The sequence below is a fragment of the Amblyraja radiata genome, chromosome 16, assembly GCF_010909765.2.
Source record: "Amblyraja radiata isolate CabotCenter1 chromosome 16, sAmbRad1.1.pri, whole genome shotgun sequence".
Lineage (NCBI taxonomy): Eukaryota > Metazoa > Chordata > Chondrichthyes > Rajiformes > Rajidae > Amblyraja > Amblyraja radiata.
The window spans coordinates 18871477-18896095 of record NC_045971.1 but is presented as its reverse complement, the minus strand read 5'-3'; the positions used below and the strand labels follow the sequence as shown (position 1 = coordinate 18896095).

Sequence of the window (24619 nt, the reverse complement as noted above, 5' to 3'; positions counted from 1 at the left end):
TCTCTGAACTTGTGAACTGTGGAGACAGCTCTCCCCTCTGCAACTGGATCCTGGACATCCTGTCCCACAGTCTACAATCAGCTAGGATAGGTGACAAGTCATCCTCTATGATAAACCTCAACACTGGTGCCCCGCAAGGATGCGCTCTCAGCCTCCTTCTTTACTCCTTTTACACCCACCATTGTGCAGCCAAATACAAATCCAACTCACTTTACAAATTTGCAGACGACACCACAGTAGTGGGACAGATATCAAATCCTGATGTGATGGCGTACAGGAAGGGGATTGAGAACCTCGTAACCTGATGACTAGACAACAACCTTTCCTGCAATGTGAGCAAGACAAAGGAGATTGTGATTGACTTCAGGAAACAAAGCAGTACACACACCCTGGTATACGCTGATGGCACCAAAGTAGAGACGGTTGAAAGCTTCAAAATCTTAGCAATTTGTCCTGGACCAGCCACATCAAAGCAATGGCCAAAAAAGCATACCAATGCCTCTACTCCCGCAGAAGACTGAGGAAGTTCAGCATGTCCCCAGCAACCCTCAACAATTTCTACAGATGCTCCATAGAAAGCATTTTATCAGCATGGTTTGGTAATGGCTCCATCCAAGACCACAAGAAATTGCAGAGAGTTGTGGGTGTAGCCAGACCATCATGCAAACCAACCTCCCTTCCATTGACTCCATCTACATTTCACGCTGACTCAGTAAGGCCATCTGCATAACAAAGTACCAGTCTCATCCACTCTTTTCCCCTCTCCCATCAGGCAAGAGGCATAAACGTTTGCAAACGCATACCTCCAGATTCAGGAACAGTTTCTTCCCAGCTGTTATCAGGCAACAGAACTGTCTTCTTACCAACTAGAGAACTGTCTTCCCATCTCCCTCATTGGAGACCTTCAAATGATCTTTACTCAGACTTTACTGGACTTTAACTTGCACTAAACATTATGGTAAACATTAACATTATTTCTTTTATGCTGTATCTGAACACTGCGAACAGATTGATGGTAATCATGTATAGTCTTTTCACTGACTGTATAGCACACAACAAAAAGCTTCTCACTGTACCTCTAAATTAAAGCAATATGAAACTAAACTATACAATTTTCACTTGAAGCAGCCAGCTCCTGGCATGCAAGAAATGACCGACCAACAACAGGGAAGTAGGTACAAGAGAGAAAAAAGACAATGAAATCATTTATAATTAAAAACCTGCATCATTCCAAGCAAAGCTTCACAAGCAATCAATCGCCCACTCCAGTTTAAACATGAAACATATTTATACCAGAAAATTGAAGAATCGGTACTTAAACAGCAAGATTTTAAATGCAAAAGTTGCTTATTGAACAAATGTGTACTGCATGCCTGCGCTGAAGTGGTTAATTGGCTTTCTCCGCATGATGTGCTTTGCACCTCAAAGGGTTAACGTCTGCACAAGTGTTAAACTTGTGTTACAGTAAACAACACGGAGAATAGAAATGGTACATTAGCTCCTGCCACAGTAAGTCAGAGTGTGACGTAGCAAGCTCTGCTTGTGGCCACAACCCAGTCATTTTCAGATGAAGCCGCCTTCCGATAGAGAGGCAGTGGAGAGATTTCACTAATTACCCAGGATGGATACACCAGAGGATTTATCTCATTTCACAGTGACTGCATGTTGTACAGAGTCCATTGAAATCTCAAGTTGATTATTCCTGCAAATACCAAAGGCTCTTGTGAGTAACAGTTTTCTCCCTTTTGCGTTTTGCTGATAATTTTGAAGCAGACTTTAAAATTCTAGGAACCCGTGTGTTTATATACCCCCTTAATTCAGCTGATCCAAAAAGCTGATCAATAATGCAGTGGCACTGTTAAATCTTCACGGAACCATTTTGGTTAAGATGTTTGATGCACCATACTAAATTCAGATGGTGGGAGGGGTGTATTCCAATTCAGCTCTGGGGGGCATCTTAATTTTTTCACTGCTAAAACACTGATAGAATCTGAGGGGAAAATGAGCAGCCAAAGATTTGGAAGATGGCAGTGGAGCCAATTTCAAAATATACCTATGGACTGCAAATGCCAGTGTTTGCTCTGAGTCCCTCCCAGAAAATGCCTGCATGTTTTGTGCTCTGCTCTGGCGAATCCCTGATTGTTGAATTGCTTGAAGGTTTTGGCAGCAATACTGCAAAATGCTCCATTTTCAAGATCTTTAAAAGTTCTGCAGCCAGTTGCTTCCCTGTCAAACCTCGTGCACTCCAAGTAATTACTTTTTTTTAAATCAAAAAAACAGTATGCAGGTGCAGTGGGTTTATCAGTTGAAAGATCAGAACAAGGCGTTGTAAATTGAGTTTGTCACAAGTAATGAGAATGATGGGTTTTTTCTGCAGATATTCTATCGTTTCCACGAGTATGACAGGTTCATGGACAGGAAAGGTTTAGACGGTCTTGCACTATATGCGGGCGGGTGGGACTAGCGTGGATGGGGCATGGACAAGATGGGCCAAAGGGCCTGTTTCCGTTCTGTATGACACTATGGCTATGTGACTACATTGTGCTTGAGCAACTTTCTTTACGTGAGTAGATGTTAATGATTTTTTTAATGCAATTAACATCTTAGTCGCCATGGACGAGTTACATGGCTCTACTGTCAGCATTATAAATTTCAGGATAGATTTTTCAGACTAAGGAATAGACATTTTTTTTAACTCTTAATTCACGGGAGATTTTTTCTACAAAACCCGACATTAGCGTTAAAGGGAAAAAACTCAAAGTGCTGGAGGAACGCAGCGGCTCAGGCAGCATTTGTGAAAGGAATGGACAGGCAATGCTTTGGGTTGACCCTTTCTCAATGTTGATGAGTTCATATCACAACATAACTTGAGAAGACGGGAGGGCTAGATTTTCCAGGGCAGATTAGGATTTACATTTAACATAGTTATACAGCATGGTTAAAGACCATTCAGCTCAACTTCTCTACGTTGACCAAGTCGTCATAGGGGGCTATTCACATTTGCCTGCATTTGGCCCATGGCTGTCTAAACCCATCCCATCCACATGTCTGTACAAATGTCTTTTAAAGGTCTAAATATCAAATACGTAAACACCTGTTAAGTCCAGTAAGAATGTTGTATGCTTCAAAGGGACCACCTGTTTTTTTTTGCTAATTAATGTTTAATATGCTATCTATGCGGAGCGTGCATGTTTTTGTCTTAATCCAATCCAATCCAATCCAATCCAACTTTATTTGTTAAGCACTTTAAAACAACCAATGTTGACCAAAGTGCTGTACAGAAGAATAAACAAGACATCATAAACAGACAACATAACAGCTCACATGAGGCGCAAAAATTACATATGAAATACAACAATAAATTAAAAGACATAAAACATGAGTAAAAATAATAGCCACGCAATAAAAGCAATCAAAATAAGAAATTAAATCAAGTAAATAAAGTCGACATCTTACTGGGTATCAAAGGCCACGGAGAAGAGATCGGTTTTAAGAAGTGATTTAAAAACAGACAGAGAAGAGGCCTGTTTAATGTGGAGAGGCAGATCGTTCCATAATTTGGGTGCCAACACAGCAAAGGCACGGTCCCCTCTGAGCTTCAGCTTACTTTTAGGCCCACTCAGGAGCAGCTGATTATCTGACCTGAGAGAGCGGGCGGGTGTATAAGGGTGTAGAAGCTCAGATAGATAGGGCGGGGCAAGACCATTCAGGGATTTAAAAGCAAATAAAAGAATTTTAAAATGGATCCTAAACTGAATAGGCAACCAGTGGAGTGAGGCTAAAATGTGCAAAATGTGCTCATGTTTACGTGTGCCAGTTAAAAGACGTACAGCATAATCTCCAAAGACATGCAGGTTAATAGGATAATTGGCAAATGTGAATTGCCTCTCATGTGTAGGTGAATGGTAGAATTCAGGGAGAATATAGATTGCAGGAAAAATTAATGGAGGAATGGAATTGCTCTGAGAGCTGGCTTAGAGCAATGGGCTGAATGGTCTTATGATTTTTTTTACACAGAGATTGCTGGGTGCCTGGTACACACTGCCCTGGCTGGTAGTGGAAGCAGATATGACAGTGGCATTTGAGGCTTTTAGAAAGGCACATGGATGTACAGGGAATGGAGTGAGATGAATCATATGCAGACAGAGATTAGTTACTTGATATCATGTTCTGCACGGATATTGTGGGCCACAAGGCATGTTCCTGTGCAATACTAACCTATGTATATGAGAGCTAGCATTGACTTAGTGGGCTGAATGGTCTTTCAGTGCGTCATGAAATATGAAACCCTAACATTATTAATTAACTTCGCTACCTTTTAAATTGACCACCATGCTTAGTAACACACTGCACGTAATACCATTTAACTCCTTCAGAAGTAGCTCATTACAGTGAATTTTAATGTTTATTAAACGACACGGCAAATATTTAAACTTTTCATGTCTAGCTTGCAATAAGCATTATAAAATAAATGAAAGTAGGCTCGGTGATAATTTAATGAAAATAGTGCAAAATATTGTTATATTGTTCTTTCGGGAAGGATTATGGGCTTGGTCCTTAAACATCAATGAATGATTTATTCGTTACACTTTACCCTGAATCCACAAGACAACACTAATTCCAAGGATTCCTGTAAAAGGTATGCAATTTAGTGAAGCACTCTGGATTATAAACAGGTCGGATTATTCAGTGAATGAGGGATGGAATTTGGTGAATAAAAGAATCCACAACCATCAGATTTGGGAAATATGAATAAAAATAGAAAATGCTGGAAACATTTGGGAGGTCAGGCAACACCTGTAGAAAGAGTAACAGTTTATAGAAAATTTCAGGTCTGGACTCCTTGATCAGAGATCCTTTGGGAAAGCAAACACAAGACTAGAGCAGCACGGTGGCACAGCGGTAGAGTTGCTACCTCAAGGGCCTGTCCCACTTGGGCGTCATTTGCTCGTCATTTACGCGACAGGCCGGTATGAGTGTCGCTCGCAAATCACGCGTCACCATGTCGGATGCTGGATGTGCCTGATGTGGCGTTGAGCTGCCTGCCCTGATGTTGGGTGCGCTTGCCATCCATGGGTATGCCATGTGTCGTGGTCCCATCATCGCCTGTGGGTAAAACACATAAACCTCTATCAATATGAGTTGGGAGACAAACAAATCATATAAAACAAATCACAACCTTTCACATGCTGTGTGTCACAGATAATCTTGAGTCAGACTCAGAAAAGGTTTCACAGTGTACCCGATGAGCATGGTGTGGTGCCATCATCCCCATTTGTTGGTGTCCCATGAATGGCATGTGCCTCATCAGACTCTGCAACACCAAGGAATTCATAGTGAGTAATTCATATAAAGCATTAAAGTCCAACGTTTTATAAATCCCATGAACTGTGATTAAAATATTTTACTGGCTGAGGAGATCTGTGGGCCCTTGCCACGGCAAAGGCCTCCGAGGAGTAGCTAAGCCATTCGCATTCTGGGATTTGCAGCATCTCCTCTCGCAAGAACGTTGAGAAGGCATAAACAGTCCTCTCGTGCACCGTCCTTGGTTGTGACATGATGTTTATGACGTCTGCCGTTGTCTTCGCCTGTTGCATGATCTGCAACAAAAGAGTAAATTTTTGGAGGCGATGGAGAACCATGGACGTTGGGGTGGGTTAAATAAGAAATTTGCTGATAATTCACCCAAAAGCTCTTACATCTGTGAACATCTTCCGCTGACTTTGCTCTCCAGCCTCTTCACATTCAGGCGCAGATGTGCGTGCCGGCTTCCGCTTGCTGTGCACCTGTTTGGCTGCCGTGCTGGGCCCAGAGGCTTCCTCTAGAGATGACGCATGGGGATTTATCCTTGATAAACTGGAAGTGTATTACAGATGTTCAAGACCATCAGGATGTAGCAAACAAGGTGACCAACAAATTATCACTGTTAAATATTTTTTTAACTATTCACCTTCTTGCTGCTCTCCTTCCTCTCCACTCAAACTATGTGGTTCTGCACAAACCCCCATTTCTCCATGATCCACTGTTGTTTCTCAATCACCGGCTTGCTACGTCCTTGTGGAGTCTTGCAGAGCCAGACTTATGCAGACTGTGCGACAGCCTCCCGAACCTTATCCTCTGACTTTTGAACCATTGGCACAGTTGGTCATCTGTGAAAACATAGCATGAATGAAGATAAGTGTGGATCAAATTGTAATCTTAATTGGAACTGCAATTACAACTACAGAAATGCAGACAAACTACAAAGTGTGTACTTACAACTGCAGCTAGAGAACTCCTTTGCCTTGTTTTCCAGCAGCGAGTTCCGAAGATCCGTGCTCCTGAAATTCCTGTGTGCTTTGACATACAACTCTGGGTGGGCCTGATACCAATCTACCAGGTCCCCTCGTCTTCCCTGCTAAAATCGTAATGCTTGGTTAACATAAGCCTCTTCTTCTTCTTAATTACTGACCCAGCTGAGGCATCAGTGTCCTGAGCCAAATCAGAGTCCCATTCTGCAGTTGGTGCAGGAGTGGGTGCAGGAGTGGGTGCAGGAGTGGGTGCAGGAGTTGGGGCAGGAGTTGGTGCAGGAGTTGGGGCAGGAGCTGGGGCAGGAGTTGGTGCAGGAGCTGGGGCAGGAGTTGGGGCAGGAGCTGGGGCAGGAGTTGGGGCAGGAGCTGGGGCAGGAGCTGGGGCAGGAGTTGGTGCAGGAGTTGGGGCAGGAGCTGGGGCAGGAGCTGGGGCAGGAGTTGGTGCAGGAGTTGGGGCAGGAGTTGGGGCAGGAGTTGGGGCAGGAGCTGGGGCAGGAGCTGGGGCAGGAGTTGGGGCAGGAGTTGGGGCAGGAGCTGGGGCAGGAGTTGGGGCAGGAGTTGGGGCAGGAGCTGGTGCAGGAGTTGATGCAGGAGCTGGTGCAGGAGTTGGGGCAGGAGCTGGGGCAGGAGTTGGTGCAGGAGCTGGGGCAGCAGCATGGTCAGGAACAGGGGCTGGATACTCCTGGATCTCAATCTGCATCACCTGGTTCTGCTCCTGCATGGCTGGCCTCTTTTGAACTTTGTTCCTGAGGGCCCTGCTTCTTTTAGGAGCCATTCGTGATGTCGTTTTTTCGGTGAGTGAAAACTTTCAAAACTCGGGCGCTTTATATCCGGGTTGTGACGCGATGCGGCGCTCACATGTCGTGTAAAAGGCGGGTCGACTGCGTTTGGGCGGCGCGCGGCGACGCATGTTTACGGACATTGACGCACGGTGACATTGCCACGTGATACACGTGCGACGTCTGGACGTCAGCGTGCGACGGCAATGCGTCAGCATGCGTAGTCTATGCGTCAGCGTACATAAGCGATACGTCACGCAGGTGGCGCGCGAGGATTTCGGAACACTACGAAATCCTGGAGCGCCGCACGATACCGCCCACCACTACATGCGATTCCACACCTCACCATGCGCTATGTGCGCGTCACCCACGCGCCACCCACGCGTCACGACGCATCGACCAATTTTCAACATGACGCATAAACGAGGCGCAAATGACACCCAAGTGGGACAGGCCCTTCAGAGCGCCAAAGACCCGGATTCGACCCTGCCTTCAGGTGGTATCTGTGCAGAGTTTTACGTTTTCCTCGTGGCTGCATGAGTTTTCTCTGGGTGCTCCGGTTTCCTCCCACATCCCAAAGACGTGCAGGTTTGCAGGTTAATTGGACCCGAGCGTGTAAATACGAAAAATGTGATAACAAGGAACTAGTTACAAGGAACAAGCTGATCGATGGTTGGGATGGACGGTGGTCCAAAAGGTCTACTTCCACACTGTATTTCTAGTTTAGTTTTGAGACACAGCATGGAAACAGGTCCTTTGGCTCAGCGAGTCCATGCCTACCAGCGAGTCCCCGCACACGCTTAACACTATCCTACACACTCGGGACAATTTACCATTTTTTTACCGATACCAATTAACCTTAAACCTGTACGTCTTTGGAGTGTGGGAGGAAACCGGAGCATCTGGAGGAAACCCACGCAGGTTAAGGGTAGAACATTCGAACTCCGTACAGAGGGCACCCGCAGTCAGGATCAAACCTGGGTCTCTGCCACTCTGAGACAGCAATTCTACCACTACACCACTGTGCCACCCTGTTCTAAATTAAACCAATCTATAGTTAGCTGTTGGTAGCAGAAATGGTGATGGTGGGAAGGGTAAAACAACGAATATATAACAGAAAGGGCAAGGTCAGATCACTATTCATGTGATTTATTGTTGAAGATAACACTGTGGACATGCCCAGCAGGACAGACAAGACCACAAGAGGAAAAACTGATCCAAAGTGACTATTGGCAGATGCAAGGAACTGCGAAGCTGGAATCTCGTGCTGGTGAAACTCTGTGGGTCAGGCAGTGTCTGTGGAGGGAGTGGACCATTTCAGGTCAAGACTCTTAGACAATAGACAATAGACAATAGACAATAGACAATAGACAATAGACAATAGGTGCAGTAGGAGGCCATTCGGCCCTTCGAGCCAGCAGCGCCATTCAATGTGATCATGGCTGATCATCCCCAATCAGTACCCCGTTGCTGCCTTCTCCCCAAAGCCCCTGACTCCGCTACTTTTAAGAGCCCTATCTAGCTCCACCGCCCTCTGAGGCAGAGAATTCCACAGACTCACCACTCTCTGTGAGAAAAAGTGTTGCCTCGTCTCCGTTCTAAACGGCTTACTCCTTATCCTTAAACTGTGGCCCCTGGTTCAGAGTCTGAAATGAATAGAGTGGAGAAAGCTGCATTGTTGGGATATTCCAGCGTCTGAAGAAAGGTCCCGATCTTAAACATCGCCCGACCATTCCCTCCGCAGATGCTGCCTGACCTATTGAGTTCCTCCAGCACTTTGTGTTTAGACATTTGGCAGAAGTGGCCAATTGTGGTACAGAGAGAAAGTTCCCTGAAGTTGGAGAATTCGATAGAGGACAGCAGGCTGCTAATGCATTGGTAATTGTGCTTCAAGTCTGCATTGAGCTTCACTGTAAGGGTGTAGGGGACCACAGACAAAGGTCAGAGTGAGAGTGGGAAGCAGGAGCATCGGGCCAGAATGATTCAATGGATCAACGGTTCTTTAATATCACATGTACCAATGTACAGCAAAATTCTATTGTTGCATACAGGTCAATAAGATGATTGCCATAAATAAGTACAATCCCCGATTAACAGCAGGATGCATAGAAACAGTCCACTGAGTCCATATACCAGTCGCCAGGTTTTGGCGTATTTTGCAAGTCCCAACTGCAGCTGGCCATGAAGACCGGTTGCAGCCGTCGCCATGATCCAAATCGTCTCACGAACCGTCGTTCCTCTCCTCGACTGGCCACCTTTGTGCCCCGGGGGCGCCTCCCACTGCCGACCTTGAGGGCGCGGAAGTTGAGACCTCCGTGTGTAGGAAGGAATTGCAGATGCTGGTTTACCCCAAAGATACCATTTAGAGCAGCTGGGCTTGTATACTCTGGAGTTTAGAAGGATGTGAGGGAATCTTATTCAAACATATCAGATTATTAAGGGTTTGGACACGCTAGAGGCAGGAAACATGTCCCCGATGTTGGGGGAGTCCAGAACCAGGGGCCACAGTTTAGGAATAAGGGGTGAGCCATTTAGAACAGAGATGAGGAAACACTTTTTCACACAGAGCGTTGTGAGTCTGTGGAATTCTCTGCCTCAGAGGGCGGTGGAGGCCAGTTCTCTGGATACTTTCAAGAGAGAGCTAGATAGGGCTCTTAAAGATAGCGGAGTCCGGGGATATGGGGAGAAGGCAGGAACGGGGTACTGATTGGGGATGATCAGCCATGATCACATTGAATGGCGGTGTTGGCTCGAAGGGCTGAATGGCCTACTCCTGCACCCATTGTCTATAGACTCAAAATACTAAAGTAACTCAGCGGTACAGGAAGCATCTCTGGAGAGAAGGAATGGGCGTAGTTTCAGGTTGAGACCCTTCTTCAGACCCCCGGTTCTTCTTAACGGCCCTTTTTCCAGCGTCTGCCGCCATCGCCCACTCCCTGCATCTACCTCTCCTATTCCCGGTCCTCGGGGATGAGCAGGAGACGAGGCTCGGGTGAGGCTCCCACTCCAGGTGGGTGTCCTGGCTCTGCGGTGGACAAGCCAGGCCCACCAGCCCATCGGGAGCTGCTCTGCCACGTGCGGCCCGTCGGGAGATGTTCTGAATGCAGATACCTTGCAAAGAGAAGGAGAAATGGCATCTTGTACACAGGAACACATGATGGCCAAGCTGGTGATTTTTTAAGCGGCTATCTGTAACCTCCAGAGCAAAGCTCAGGTAAATTGAGTGTTTGCCTGGTGCATGTTCAACAGCTTGCAGCCAATTCATCCATTCTGTCTGTTGTCCTTCTGGGATGACTTTGTTAGCACGTCCACTAATAACATGGGAAGCATCAATGCAAACATAATGAATAAATGCAGGTGGAAATAAAGTTACATTCCTTTACTAGACAGTGTTTGCACTGATTTATGGATACAGTCGGTTGGGAATAATTCAAAACACAAAGTTAGCTGATATAAAATTATGAGAGGCATAGAGAGGATAGACAAAGATTTTTTTCCCCAGGGTGAAAATATCAAAGACCAGAGGCCATAGGAATTAAGGTGAGAGGGGCAAAGATTAAAGGATACGTATGGGGCATGCTTTTTGTACACAGTGAGTGGTGGGTGCCTGGAGCATGCTGCCAGGGTTGGTGGTGGAGGCAGATACAATAGTGGCATTTAAGAGGCTTTTGGATAGGCACATGGATCTGGAGTGAATGGAGGGAGATGGATCAAGTGCAGGCCCAGGAGATTAGTTTAACTTGTCATCATGTTTGGTGCAGACTTAGTGGGTCGGAGGGCAGGTTCCTATGTTGTAGGACATTCTATGATATTCTTCTGGGATGTGTTTGCTTGCCTTTCCACTGATAATAGGAGAAGCAGCAGTAGGAAAATGATGAATACATACATGAGGAAAGAAAGAAAGAAACGTCCCATTACTTGGGCAGTGTGTACTGATTTATGGATGTGATTGTTTATGAATAGTTCAAACATGAGGTTCGCTCCACATGAATGATTGATTGAAAGATACAGCGTGGAAACAGGCCCCTCGGCCCACTGAGTCCATGCCGACCATCGATCACCCTTCGCACTAGTTCTATGTGATACCTCATTCGCATCCACCAGGGGCAACGCATGGATGCCAATTAACCTACAAACCCGCACATCTTTGCGGTGTGGGAGGAAACCATAGCACCCAGAGGAAACCCACGTGATCCCCTGGAGAACGTGCAATCTCCCCACAGACAGCACCCAACATCAGGATCGAACCCGGGTCTCATGGTGCTATGTGGATGCTATCTTCACATGCAGATTGCTTTACAAACAATTATCGCCTTAAGGTCATTCATCAAGTGATTAGTAGTTTTCACCTATGATTCAACACCTCGGGTACAAATTCGCTCATTACATTCTAATAATGTCATAGCATAGCACTAATTTGATAGTCACCAAGCAATTCATGCCAGTTTCCCACCAGTCCAATTATAAACCCATTGACAGCATCGTTTTTCCATTGTATCCCAGTACATTCACCTCCTGACAGGCAGCCAGTCAACATTTTTCCAAAGCCCAGGTTCACAATTAAGAAAAAAAATAGATAGAGATACAAAGGTAAATTTGAAAAAAAGTGATGTGGAAACAGATATAAATATATATGGAATAACTGGCTGGGTTAAAGATAAATACTGGGGTTATGGGGAGAAGGCATGAGGATGGGGCTGAGAGGGAAACAGATCAACCGTGATTGTATGATGGAGTAGACGTGATGGGCTGAATGGCCTAATTCTGCTCCTAGAACTTATGAAGTTAGTAAGTTTATTGGCCAAGTATTCACATACAAGGAATTTGCCTTGGTGCTCCGCCCACAAGTAACAACATGACATACAGTGACAGTTACGAATGACTCAGAAAACACTAAATATTAATAATAATTAAACATTAATGATAAAACACCATTGATCAAGCATGTGAACCAACAAAATACCAGATCAAAGGGAGGCTACAGATTTTTGGCTGTTGAGTAGAGCAACTACTCGTGGATAAAAACTGTGAACTTATGAACTCCACCAACCGGGTACCATTGGGCTGAACAACAGTTGCCAGTTCACCTAATTATAGTTCTCCAGAGTAACTCCAAACTCAAAACGTGTTCAGAACAAGTAAAAATGCATGAAAACAAGAGCTATCGTTTCATCTAACCCACATTGCATCAAACTATTAGCTTTCATTGGCTGCTTGCCCAGTGGCTCTACCTTTTGTCTACTCTGAAGAGAACGGCTCATGTGTGGATCCAATCCAAAGGTCATTTGAGTTGCCCGGGCCAATTATTCTTCCTGGGAAGAAATGGCATGAAGCAACCTGATAATCGGAGGCACGTCAGCAATACATTTAGGTTTTTATTGTCATGTGTACTGAGGTACAGTAAAAAGCTTTGTTTTGCATGCTGTCCAGTTAGATCAGATAATACTATACATAAATACAATCAAGCCAAACTCAAGTACAATAGGTAGAGTGAAGGGATATGTACAGAGTGAAGAATATATTTCCCAGCATTGTATGGCAACATTTCCAGAGACTAAATCCAATAGCAATAAAGAGGTAGCAACAGTCTGTGCCCTCTCTATGGAAGGACTGTTCAGAAGCCTGATCACAAAAGGGAAGAAACTGTTTCTGACTCTAGTGGTAGACAAAAATGCTGGAGAAACTCAGCGGGTGAGGCAGCATCTATGGAGCGAAGGAATAGGTGACCTTTCGGGTCGAGACCCTTCTTCAGACTGAAGAAGGGTCTCGACCCGAAAGGTCACCTATTCCTTCGCTCCATAAATGCTGCCTCACCTGCTGAGTTTCTCCAGCATTTTTGTCTACCTTTGATTTTACCAGCATCTGCAGCTCTCTCTTAAACACTGACTCCAGTGGTGTACGCTTTCAAGCTTCCACTTTCAATATCTCCCAGAAGGATTTCAACCCGAAACGTCACCTATTCCTTTTTTTCAGAGACGCTACCTGACCCTCTGAGTTACTCCAGCATTTTAATAATAATAATATTAAATTTTATTTTCGGGCGCCTTTCAAATCTCAAGGTCACCTTACAAAGATTAAACAGAAGAGAAAAAAAAACATATAGTCGGAGAAAAATAAATAATAAGGACATCATCAATACACAAATTAAAGATAGAAATCAATCCAAAGACACAAAATCAAAAAATCAAAAAAAACACAATGTGATGAGAGAGCAGCGGCAGCTAAAGCGCGCCAGCGTCCACTCTCTCTTCCGACAGCCATCTTGGACACATACTAACAAAGTACCTTACACACAGAAAAATTATCCCCCCACAGTGGTTACCACTGTGGGGGAAGGCACAAAAGTCCAGTCCCCAACCCCAGTTCTCCCAAAAGTCAGGCCTATTAAGGCCACTGCTGTTGCCTCAACGGAGGCCCGATGTTCCTGGCCGTTCTAGCCGGGTGGTCTTGCCCCGGCGTCGGGAGAGTCCTCACAGCGGCTGGGCCACCTGGAACGGCCGCTTCCTAGCAGGGGATTGTCGGCTTCCGCAGCCGACAAGGACGCACCGAGTTGGAGCTCCCAGGCTCCCGATGTTAATGTCGGCGCCGCCCGCTCCGCTCCGCAGACCCGCAGCCCGGAGGTGTTGCTCTCGGCGGTCCAGCTCACCGGAGCTCCAGCGCGTCAATCCAGCACGGCGACCCAGGCAAGGCATCGCCCGCTCCGCTCCGCGATGGCGCTCCAGCACTGTGCCGCCACCGAAGCCGAGGTGCTGGGCGGTCCCCACCAGGAAACGGGTTTTTTGTCTATCTACAATAACCCACTTCTACAATTCCTTTAATGTGAAACTTTGCAAGGCACTCTATAGTATGATTCTCAAAGAAGAAAACTGAAGTCAAACTACACAATTAGTTATTGGGGACAGATGACCAAAAGTGGGGCTGACGAGGTAAGGTTCAAGGTGATGGGGAGGCAGAGGCTTATGCACTGAGATCAAGGAGTTTAGGGTCTTGGCCACCGATGATGAAGTGATGAAGTTGAAGGAAGATCAAGGGGCCGAGCAGGAATTTGTTTCGGAGTGTGAGTTGTAAAGTGAAAGTGTTGCTTATATAGAATCAAATGTAGGTCAATTCATTGAACAGAACTTGGTGCAGAACTATGTTTTTATTGTCCACATCTTGGCTTTCCAGTGGATACTGGAGCACAATAAATGAAAGGAAGGTGAGGCCATTCAAACACGTGGTATCTCAAAATCTATTGATCTGTCTTGCACCATTCTACTGTTTAGTACTCAGAATTGAATTTATTGTAGTATTTATCATTACTGGACGTGCAGTGTTTGCTCTGTGAGCTCCATGTGGATGAGGTATTCATTGCATCCTGTTGTATATGACAATAAGATAATCTGTAATAAATCAGTCAACTCAGACCATTTAACGAATATAAAATTGTTATGTTCAGTGACCCATAAGAACACAAAACTTGTGTTATTATAAGTTCATAATTGATAGGAACAGAATAAGGCCATTCGGTCCATCAAGTCTACTCCGCCATTCAATCTTGATTGATCTATCTCTCCAATCTAATCCCATTATCCTGCCATCTCCCCAAAACCCCGACACCCGTACTAATCAATAATTATTGTTTATTTACTATTGTTTATTTATTTGTCTGTTTTTTTCATCTATATATATTGAACTTTTTTTTGTTCATTACAGGTTTTACAGAGTGCTATGTTTACATATCTGTTGTGCTGCTGCAAGTAAGAACTGTTCCATTTTGGGACATATGATAATAAAAGACACTTGTATCCTTTCAGTGCTATCAATGTGGAAGAGGCATCATAAAGCGGCCATTGCAAAAGTCCATATGTTGTGAATAAATTAAAAATAAAAGATAACTGAAAAATGTTGCTGAGCAACAGGACTCAATAGGACTGAGTTACTCATGTTATAATGGACATTTCTACTTCCGAGGCTATTAATTTGAATGATGACATTAGTTCTGATGTCAAGAAGATAATAAATGTTGTCCAAACTGTATAAAAAGCAGACTCAAGATGTTGAGCTTTAAGTGAGAGTTGCTCAGCATGATACTGTTTTACAAGCATGTCATTATATTGCACTCCCTGAACTTCAACATAAGGCTGCTACTCGGTGTGATATTGAGCCACCCAGACTAAGGAAGCCCTGGCTTTTATCCCAGTCAATTACTGAACTCATTGATCGCGGTTGAGAGCAGCTGGCGTCAATATTGTTGCAATGAAGAAGGTACGAAAAATAAACCAGACCACTATTCTAATCAGAAACACAAAAGACTGCAGGTGCTGGATTTTAGAAACATAGAAACATAGAAAATAGGTGAAGGAGTAGGCCATTCGGCCCTTCGAGCCTGCACCGCCATTCAATATGATCATGGCTGATCATCCACTCAGTATCCTGTACCTGCCTTCTCTCCATACCCCCTGATCCCTTTAGCCACAAAGGCCACATCTAACTCCCTCTTAAATATAGCCAATGAACTGGCCTCACCTATCTTCTGTGGCAGAGAATTCCAGAGATTCACCACTCTCTGTGTGAAAAATATTTTTCTCATCTCGGTCCTAAAAGATTTCCCCCTTATCCTTAAACTGTGACCCCTTGTTCTGGACTTCCCCAACATCGGGAACAATTTTCCTGCATTTAGCCTGTCCAACCCCTTAAGAATTGTGTAAGTTTCTATAAGATCCCCCCTCATTCTTCTAAATTCTAGCGAGTACAAGCCGAGTCTATCCAGTCGTTCATCATATGAAAGTCCTGACATCCCAGGAATCAGTCTGGTGAACCTTCTCTGTACTCCCTCTATGGCAAAGGATGTCTTTCCTCAGATCAGGAGACCAAAACTGTACGCAATACTCCAGGTGTGGTCTCACCAAGACCCTGTACAACAAATGTATCCAAGACCCTGTACAACAGGGTCTTGGATACATTTTCCCATTAATCCAGATATATCCTCTCTCTGCAATCAGGAACAGCTAACCTGAAACATTAGGGTGAGGCAGCATCTATGGAGCAAAGGAAATAGGCAACGTTTCGGGTCGAAACCCTTCTTCAGACCTGCAGGACCCAAAACGTTGCCTATCTCCTTCGCTCCATAGATCCTGCCTCACCCGCTGAGTTTCTCCAGCATTTTTGTCTACCTTCGATTTTACAGCATCTGCAGTTCCTTCTTAAACAAACCTGAAACATTATATGTCCATAGGTAGACACAAAAAGCTGGAGTAACTCAGCGGGACAGGCAGCATGTCTGGAGAAAAGGAATAGGTGACGTTTCGTGTTGAGACCTTTCTTCACACATCATCTGTCCATTTCCCTCCATGGATGCAGCCAGCCCCATCGAGTTCCTCCAGCACTTTGTGCTTTACCCTGTTCTAAAGGTGAATTAATAAATGTTTACAAAAATGTTGTGAACTGAAAATTGCTCTTTAATCCTGCAGCATTTCGTTCCATGTTTTGCAATAGGCCTTCACATCAATATTAGTCGATATAAGTGCTGCAAGTTAGTAAAAGTAACCTGCCAATATGCATTAACTTGTTGAAGGGCACAAGGTGCTGGAGTAACTCAGCGGCTCAGGCAGCATCCCTGGAGAACATGGATATGTGATGTTTCAGGTCGGGACCCTTCTTCAGACTGTTTGGTCTAGGGATATAGGGATTTATTTGAAATGTTCACAAACAATAAAATATTTCTAATGAATGTTGTCCCTGCTTAGATATTAAGACTGGCTTGTCTGCTACTTCAGCAGTAGGAACAGCAGTTTACAATAGGAATAGGTGATGTTTTCGGTCAGTACCCTTCTTCAGACAAGGGTTTCGACCTGAAGCGTCACCTATTCCTTTTCTCCAGAGATGCTGCCGGATCTGCTGAGTTACTCCAGCATTTTGTGTCTATCTTCAGTCTAATCCAGCATCTGCAGTTCCTTCCTACACCGCAGTTTACAAGATGGCTTGGATTTATTCACAGGGAATAGTAAAGTCTAGGGAATGTGGTAGAACAGAGAGATCGAGGACTACAAGTACCTAGTTCCCTGAAAATAGCATTGTAGGTAAATAGGGTGGTGAAGAAGGCTTTTGGATTGCTGGCCTTCATCAGTCAAAGAATTGCGTGTAAAAGATGGTACATTATATTGTAGTTGTACAAGACGTTGGTGAGGCTATAATTAGAGTACTGTGTTCAGTTTCGGTCATCCTGCTATAGGAAAGATGCCATTAAGCAGGAAAGAGTGCGGAGAAGACTCACGAGAATGTTGCCAGGAATCGAATGTCTGAACTACAGGGCAGGCTAGGACTTCATTTCTTGGAGCACAGGATATGATTATTTTATAAAGGTATAAAATCATGAGGGGAGTAGAGAGAGTTGATGTACAGAGTCTTTCTCCCAAGGCACGGGAAGCAAGAACCAGAGCACATAGGTTTTGGTGAGATGGGAACAATTTAATAGGAACCTGAGAGGCTGTTTTTTTCACACAGAGGGTGGTGGGTATATGGAACACGGCAAAGGGGAAGTAGTTGAGGCAGGTAAAATAATATTTTAAATATATTTACTATTTCTATTTCATATTTTAAAAGAAACAGTTGGACAGCCATATGGACAGGAAATGTTTGGAGGGTTATGGCCAAACATGGACATATGGGAATAGCTGAGTTGGGACATCTTGGTCGGCAGGGAGTTGGGTTGAAGGGAATATTTCTGTGCTGTATGACTATGTCTTGTGGGCACGCAGGCAACTTTTCAGGTCAACCTGTACAACAGCAGCCCTGGCACAGGAATGGCTCTGCAGGCTTCTGTCACATTCTGCTAACATCATGAGCTGCTGACAGTTCCTGCCTCTGCAGTCTCCTGTGACTCCATTACGAGCTGCATCTTTCTCCTGGTGAGCTGGTTCTGTGCAACGTTGAATTCCTGCATCCTAGCTGATTACGTGGCCACCATGCGTATTTAGTTGGCAAACGGCTGCTCATTAATACTTTTGATCTGTTGCAGGAGTGTCACTGAATGAAACATTAGTCTCCTCAAACGTGAATGGTCTGCTTTCCTGCATCAGTCTGACCATGCCGGCTCTATCTACTGCAGCAGGTAAAATATAACTGTTCCTTCCGTGCTTACACCAGTAAATCATTTCCAATTATGGTACATTTCTTGCTTATTCTTTATAATAAGGTATCATTTTTAATGCTAGATCTCTTTTTAAAAGTGTAATCCAGTTGCTTAAAGTGTAATCCAGAAACATCACCTATTCCTTTCCTCCAGAGATGCTGCCTGACCCGCTGAGTTACTCCAGCTTTTTGTGCCTATCTTGGGTTTAAACCAGCATCTGCAGTTCCTTCCTACACAATCCACATCTTTTAACCAGATGCACTTTGGGGAATTAAATAAATATTGAAAATGCAATATAAAAGCAGATCATCAATATATTGATTTGGACAATAATCCAATTGCAAAGATGGAAATCTGAATTAATAATTAAAACAAACCAGGAGCTGTTCAGCAACATCAGTGGATAGAGCAAAATAAAGTTAATGTTTCCAAAGGATAATCTTTCATCCTGATCTGCTGAGTATCTCCTGAATTTTTTTATTGGTTATTGGTTTGAAGTGCACATACAAGTACATCCAACTAAGTGGGCACATATCCCTAGAGCAAGGCAAGCCATGGATGATTTAGACACAAAATGAGAGCGTAAATCAGCAGGCCAGGCAGCATCTCTGGAGAAAAGGAACAGATGACGTTTCTGGGTTGAGACCCTTCATTGTATCTATCTTCAGTGTAAACCAACATCTGCACTTCCTTCCTACACACTCATGGATGATTTTGTTCACTATGGCTTTGTATGTGTTTCTGTCGTGGTTTGCAAAGAGAATACGAAAAATGGAAACAAAAAACGTATATCAGTGAAAAAGTCTAATTGTTACAAAGTGTTTACATTGAAAACACTGAAAAACCCAAGGGCTGATACCAATTTGTTGAGAAACAGAGTACAAGCCTCATTGTTTACTTGACAACCAAAAGAGAGTTACCGTGCTGAAGTGTGCAACATACATTGATAGAATTCATTATGAAGTTTACTCAGAGGATGGTGAATCTGTGGAAATCATTGCCACATATAGCTGTGGAGGCTAAGTCAATTTTTAAGGTGGAGATTGACAGACTCTTGATTAGTAAGGGTGTCAGGGGTTATGGGGCAAAGGCAGGAGAATGGGCTTGAGAGGGAAAGATAGATCAGCCATGATTGAATGGTGGAGTAGACTTGATGGGCTGAATGGCCTAATTCTGCTCCTAAAACTTATGAAGCTAATGTATATGAAATAAAACTCCCATTTCTGGCAGTTATTTGTAAATTAATGCAATTTTTGTTTAATAGTTTAGTCAAAATATATGGTAGCCACGAGTGAGGCATTGATTGCTGATTTCTAATTCCTCTTTAAATGAGAAGTTTGCAAAGTCAGTCAAGAGTCAGCCATTTTAACAGGTGTTGAGTACTATATATGGACTGCACCACTTAAGGATTGCAGATTTGTTTTTCGAAACATTAATAAACCATATGGATTTTTAATACCAAATGAGACATTCGCGGTCGTCATTACTGATGATAGATTATTAAATTTGTATTTTTATTGATGAGTGACTAAATTTAGATCAGGATGGAACATGGGTCACTGGTGCAATGAAACTATTGCACAATTTGCTGTACCTTTGTGCTCCCTTAAAACATAATCCACACATGCTTATTAACCAGATCTTTAAGATTAAAGAAGAAAAATTAACAGGAACTGTGAATTGGATCAGTTAAAACAATCACGGCATTTAAATGATATTTGGATAGATATTATAGATAGGAAGGGTTTCGAGAACTGTGGGGCAAATATTGGCAAATAAGGCAAATTACATCTTGGTCAAAGGTACACAAAATTGCTGGGGAAACTCAGGAAGTAGGCGACGTTTCGGGCCGAAACCCTTCCGTCGCCTATTTCCTTCGCTCCATAGATGCTGCTGCACCCGCTGAGTTTCCCCAGCAATTTTGTGTACCTTCGATATTCCAGCATCTGCAGTTCCCTTTTGAACACTTACATCTTGGTCAACTTGGTTCAAAGGGCCTGTTTACTTGTTGAATAGCTCTGACTGTGACTCTCAAACTAGAAAGTGGATTTTACTATTTTTTTTGTGGCAAAAAACACTATTGCATCAAGGACCATAGTCAAATTGAATAACTCCAAAACAAAATTAATAAATTGGTCAAAAACAATGTATTCTATGGATATACTTGGAATAAAACCTCAAAACAGAATCTCCATAGTGCTTGATAACAATCACTCACATAAGCTTAGATTGCTTGAAAAATATCTTGGGTTGTGGAAGACAAGGATAAGAGCATAGTAGAATGACAGTTATCTGAGTGATCAGCTTCCAAAGATATTGTTCTTTACGAGGGTCCAGGTAGAATGTGGCATCTCTGATGAGTCTCAGTGTAGGACATATGCAGAAAGACATGTCTTAACTCTTGACTCTCTTGATTTTCTTGACTCTCTTGACAGCCTTCAATCTCGACTCCTGGACCATTTCCAATACTTCATTACCATTCCTTGACCTCACCATCTCCATCGCAGGGGACAGACTTCTGACCGACATACACTACAAACCAACTGACTCACATGGCTATCTGGACTACACGTCTTCCCACCCTGCCCCCTGTAAAGACTCCATCCCCTACTCCCAATTCCTCCGCATACGCTGCATCTGTTCCCAGGACGAGACGTTCCACACCAGGGCATCGGAAATGTCCTCGCTCTTCAGGGAACGGGGATTCCCCTCCTCCACCATAGATGAGGCTCGCACCAGGGTCTCTCCCATACCCCGCAACACTGCTCTCTCTCCCCATCCCCGCACTCGCAACAAGGGCAGAGTCCCCCTAGTCCTCACCTTTCACCCCACCAGCCGGCAAATACAACAAATAATCCTCCACCATTTCCGCCACCTCCAACGTGACCCCACCACTCGCCACATCTTCCCATCTCCCCCCATGTCTGCCTTCCGCAAAGACCATTCCCTCCGCAACTCCCTTGTCAATTCTACCCTTCCCTCCCGTACCACCCCCTCCCCGGGCACTTTCCGTTGGAACCACAAGAAATGCAACACCTGTCCCTTCACCTCCCCACTCGACTCCATTCAAGGACCCAAGCAGTCGTTCCAGGTGCGACAAAGGTTCACCTGCATCTCCTCCAACCTCATCTACTGCATCCGCTGCTCTAGATGTCAGCTGATTTACATCGGTGAGACTAAGCGGAGGTTGGGCGATCATTTCGCCGAACACCTCCGCTCAGTCCGCAATAACCTACCTGAACTCCCGGTGGCTCAGCACTTCAACTCCCCCTCCCATTCCCAATCCGACCTCTCTGTCCTGGGTCTCCTCCATTGCCAGAGTGAACAACACCGGAAATTGGAGGAACAGCACCTCATATTCCGCCTGGGTTGCTTGCGTCCGGTTGGCATGAACATTGAATTCTCCCAATTTTGCTAGCCCTTGCTGTCTCCTCCCCTTCCTTAACCCTCGAGCTGTCTCCTCCCATCCCCCCGCCCTCGGGCTCCTCCTCCTCCCTTTTTCCTTCCTTCTCCCCCCCACCCCCCATCAGTCTGAAGAAGGGTTTCGGCCCGAAACGTCGCCTATTTCCTTCGCTCCATAGATGCTGCTGCACCCGCTGAGTTTCTCCAGCATTTTTGTGTACCTTTGACTTATTAGTAACTTGAGGCTCATAAGTGAAGCGACTAATTAGTATGCCAAATATCTTTGACCACTGCGAGCAGCGAAATAGCACGCACATCCCACTGGGAAGAGATTCAGGTTTAGGTAATTATAATTACAACTGCAGTTCAGCCACCTCAGCTCTAACCAGCAGCAATGTCATAGTACAATATGGTAACTACTAGCTTTGATAAACTTATCAGTATAACCTTTATTTAGAGCGCCAAATTTAAATGAGAGGTTTTTCTTTAATCTTATCTTGGCTAAGACCAAATTTCACTGCTGCAAGAGCATTGTGATGCTGCAGCAAATATGAGATCGATTGTAGTTAAAAAATAAGCTGAAATTAAAATAGAAACATTGCTTGATTCAAAAGGGTGGTTTTTATGTCTATCTAATTTTTGGATGCCTTTTTAAAAGTTGTAAATTGAATGCATAATTGTTCATATACTTAAAAAAATTAAAAGTAAAAATGCAACAAAAGTTTGCTGTAACCATTGGGAATTGATAGTTTTAACACCATTTGACATATTGTTAAGACATTTGCTTCATGTTCAGTGTCTTGTGGTCATTATTGGCTTGAGGGCACAGTGGTAGGGTTGCTGCGTTACAGTGCCCAAAACCAGGGTTCGATCTTGACTACGTGTGATATCTGTGCACAGTTTGTACGTTCTCCCTGTGACTGTGTGAGTTTTCTCCGGGTGCTCCGGATTCCTCCCACGCTCTAAAGACATGCAGGTTTGTAGGTTCATTGGCTTTGGTAAATTATAAATTGTCCTTAGTGTGTAAAATAGAGTACGGGGTGATCGCTGGTCAGTGCATACTTGGTGGGCCTAAAGACAGCATTAATAAATACAGTAAAATAAGTTGTGACAAACGGGGTTTCAGCCTGCCGAGTATTTCCATTATTCTCTGTTACTTCTTTATATTAAGTAAGATCTGTCAAATAGCATTGAAATTAATGATGAATAATCTGCTTTTGTAATATTGCTTGAAATCTAAATGTTGGGTTGAAAACTTAGGCAAAACATAAAATGCTGGAGGAACTCAGCGGGTCAGTCAGTATCTGTGGAGGTACACAAAAATGCTGGAGAAACTCAGCGGGTGCAGCAGCAACTATGGAGCGAAGGAAATAGGCGACGTTTCGGGCCAATACCCTTCTTCAGACTGATGGGGGGTGGGGGGGAGAAGGAAGGAAAAAGGGAGGAGGAGGAGCCCGAGGGCGGGGGATGGGAGGAGCCAGCTCGAGGGTTAAGGAAGGGGAGGAGACAGCAAGGGCTAGCAAAATTGGGAGAATTCAATGTTCATGCCAACCGGACGCAAGCAACCCAGGCGGAATATGAGGTGCTGTTCCTCCAATTTCCGGTGTTGCTCACTCTGGCAATGGAGGAGACCCAGGACAGAGAGGTCGGATTGGGAATGGGAGAGGGAGTTGAAGTGCTGAGCCACCGGGAGTTCAGGTAAGTTATTGCGGACTGAGCAGAGGTGTTCGGCGAAACGATCGCCCAACCTCCGCTTAGTCACACCGATGTAAATCAGCTGACATCTAGAGCAGCGGATGCAGTAGATGAGGTTGGAGGAGATACAGGTGAACCTTTGTCGCACCTGGAACGACTGCTTGGGTCCTTGAATGGAGTCGAGGGGGGAGGTGAAGGGACAGGTGTTGCATTTCTTGCGGTTGCAACAGAAAGTGCCCGGGGAGGGGGTGGTACGGGAGGGAAGGGAAGAATTGACAAGGGAGTTGCGGAGGGAGCGGTCTTTGCGGAAGGCAGACATGGGGGGAGATGGGAAGATGTGGCGAGTGGTGGGGTCACGTTGGAGGTGGCGGAAATGGCGGAGGATTATTTGTTGTATTTGCCGGCTGGTGGGGTGAAAGGTGAGGACTAGGGGGACTCTGCCCTTGTTGCGAGTGCGGGGATGGGGAGAGAGAGCAGTGTTGCGGGGTATGGATGAGACCCTGATGCGAGCCTCATCTATGGTGGCGGAGGGGAATCCCCGTTCCCTGAAGAGCGAGGACATTTCCGATGCCCTGGTGTGGAACGTCTCATCCTGGGAACAGATGCGGCGTAGGCGGAGGAATTGGGAGTAGGGGATGGAGTCTTTACAGGGGGCAGGGTGGGAAGACGTGTAGTTCAGATAGCCATGTGAGTCAGTTGGTTTGTAGTGTATGTCGGTCAGAAGTCTGTCCCCTGCAATGGAGATGGTGAGGTCAAGGAATGGTAGGGAAGTGTCGGAAATGGGAATCTGTGGAGGGAATGATTCAAAGAATGCTTTAAAGTCTACCCTATCTTTTGGATTGCGTTTTGTTTAGATTGCAAATTGAATCAGTAATTATTAACATACTTAGTTGAATCCTGCAGAGATAATGTTGTTGGTTTCTAGTGCCTTCAGTTCCAGCTGTAGGTAAACCTGAAGAAGGGTTTCGGCCCGACACGTCGCCTATCTCCTTCGCTCCATAGATGCTGCTGCACCCGCTGAGTTTCCCCAGCAATTTTGTGTACCTCAGAAATAGATAGATGGTGGGATAGAGATAGAGGAGAGAAATGGGAGAAAATGAGAGAATTCAATGTACTGTTGGGTTGCACTCTACCCAAGTGTATTATGAGGCCCTTCGCTAAAGTGGTGATGGGAAAATCTGTCTAACATTTAGGATTTGGGGCAAATGCTCACAAAAGGTCTACTTTCATTAATGAAAAGGGATCAACAACTTCAGTCTCAAACTATAAAAACATAAAATATCATCATGTTATTTACAATTGAAAATGTCCCTGTTGCACAATTGTAGTCTTTTCTCTGG

General features: G+C 44.7%; 2 protein-coding genes across 2 annotated transcripts in view; one reads left to right on the top strand and one right to left on the bottom strand.

The window, feature by feature from the left end:
- Positions 1-211: 211 nt before the first annotated feature.
- Positions 212-7065, bottom strand: LOC116981736. The gene is made up of 6 exons (XM_033034788.1): positions 6971-7065; positions 5700-5856; positions 5409-5600; positions 5243-5314; positions 4960-5106; positions 212-325 (listed from the first exon to the last, which is right to left on the bottom strand). Exons 1-6 carry the CDS (start codon positions 7063-7065, stop codon positions 212-214), a joined length of 777 nt encoding a protein of 258 aa, XP_032890679.1.
- Positions 1468-24619, top strand: part of mpp3 (membrane palmitoylated protein 3) — a 53626-nt gene continuing 30474 nt past the window's right edge. Inside the window, exons 1-2 of the mRNA XM_033035282.1 lie at positions 1468-1723; positions 18069-18161. Of these exons, the coding sequence (XP_032891173.1) occupies positions 18137-18161 (25 nt within the window). The 5' untranslated portion in view covers positions 1468-1723; positions 18069-18136. The remainder of the gene's footprint in view (positions 1724-18068; positions 18162-24619) is intronic.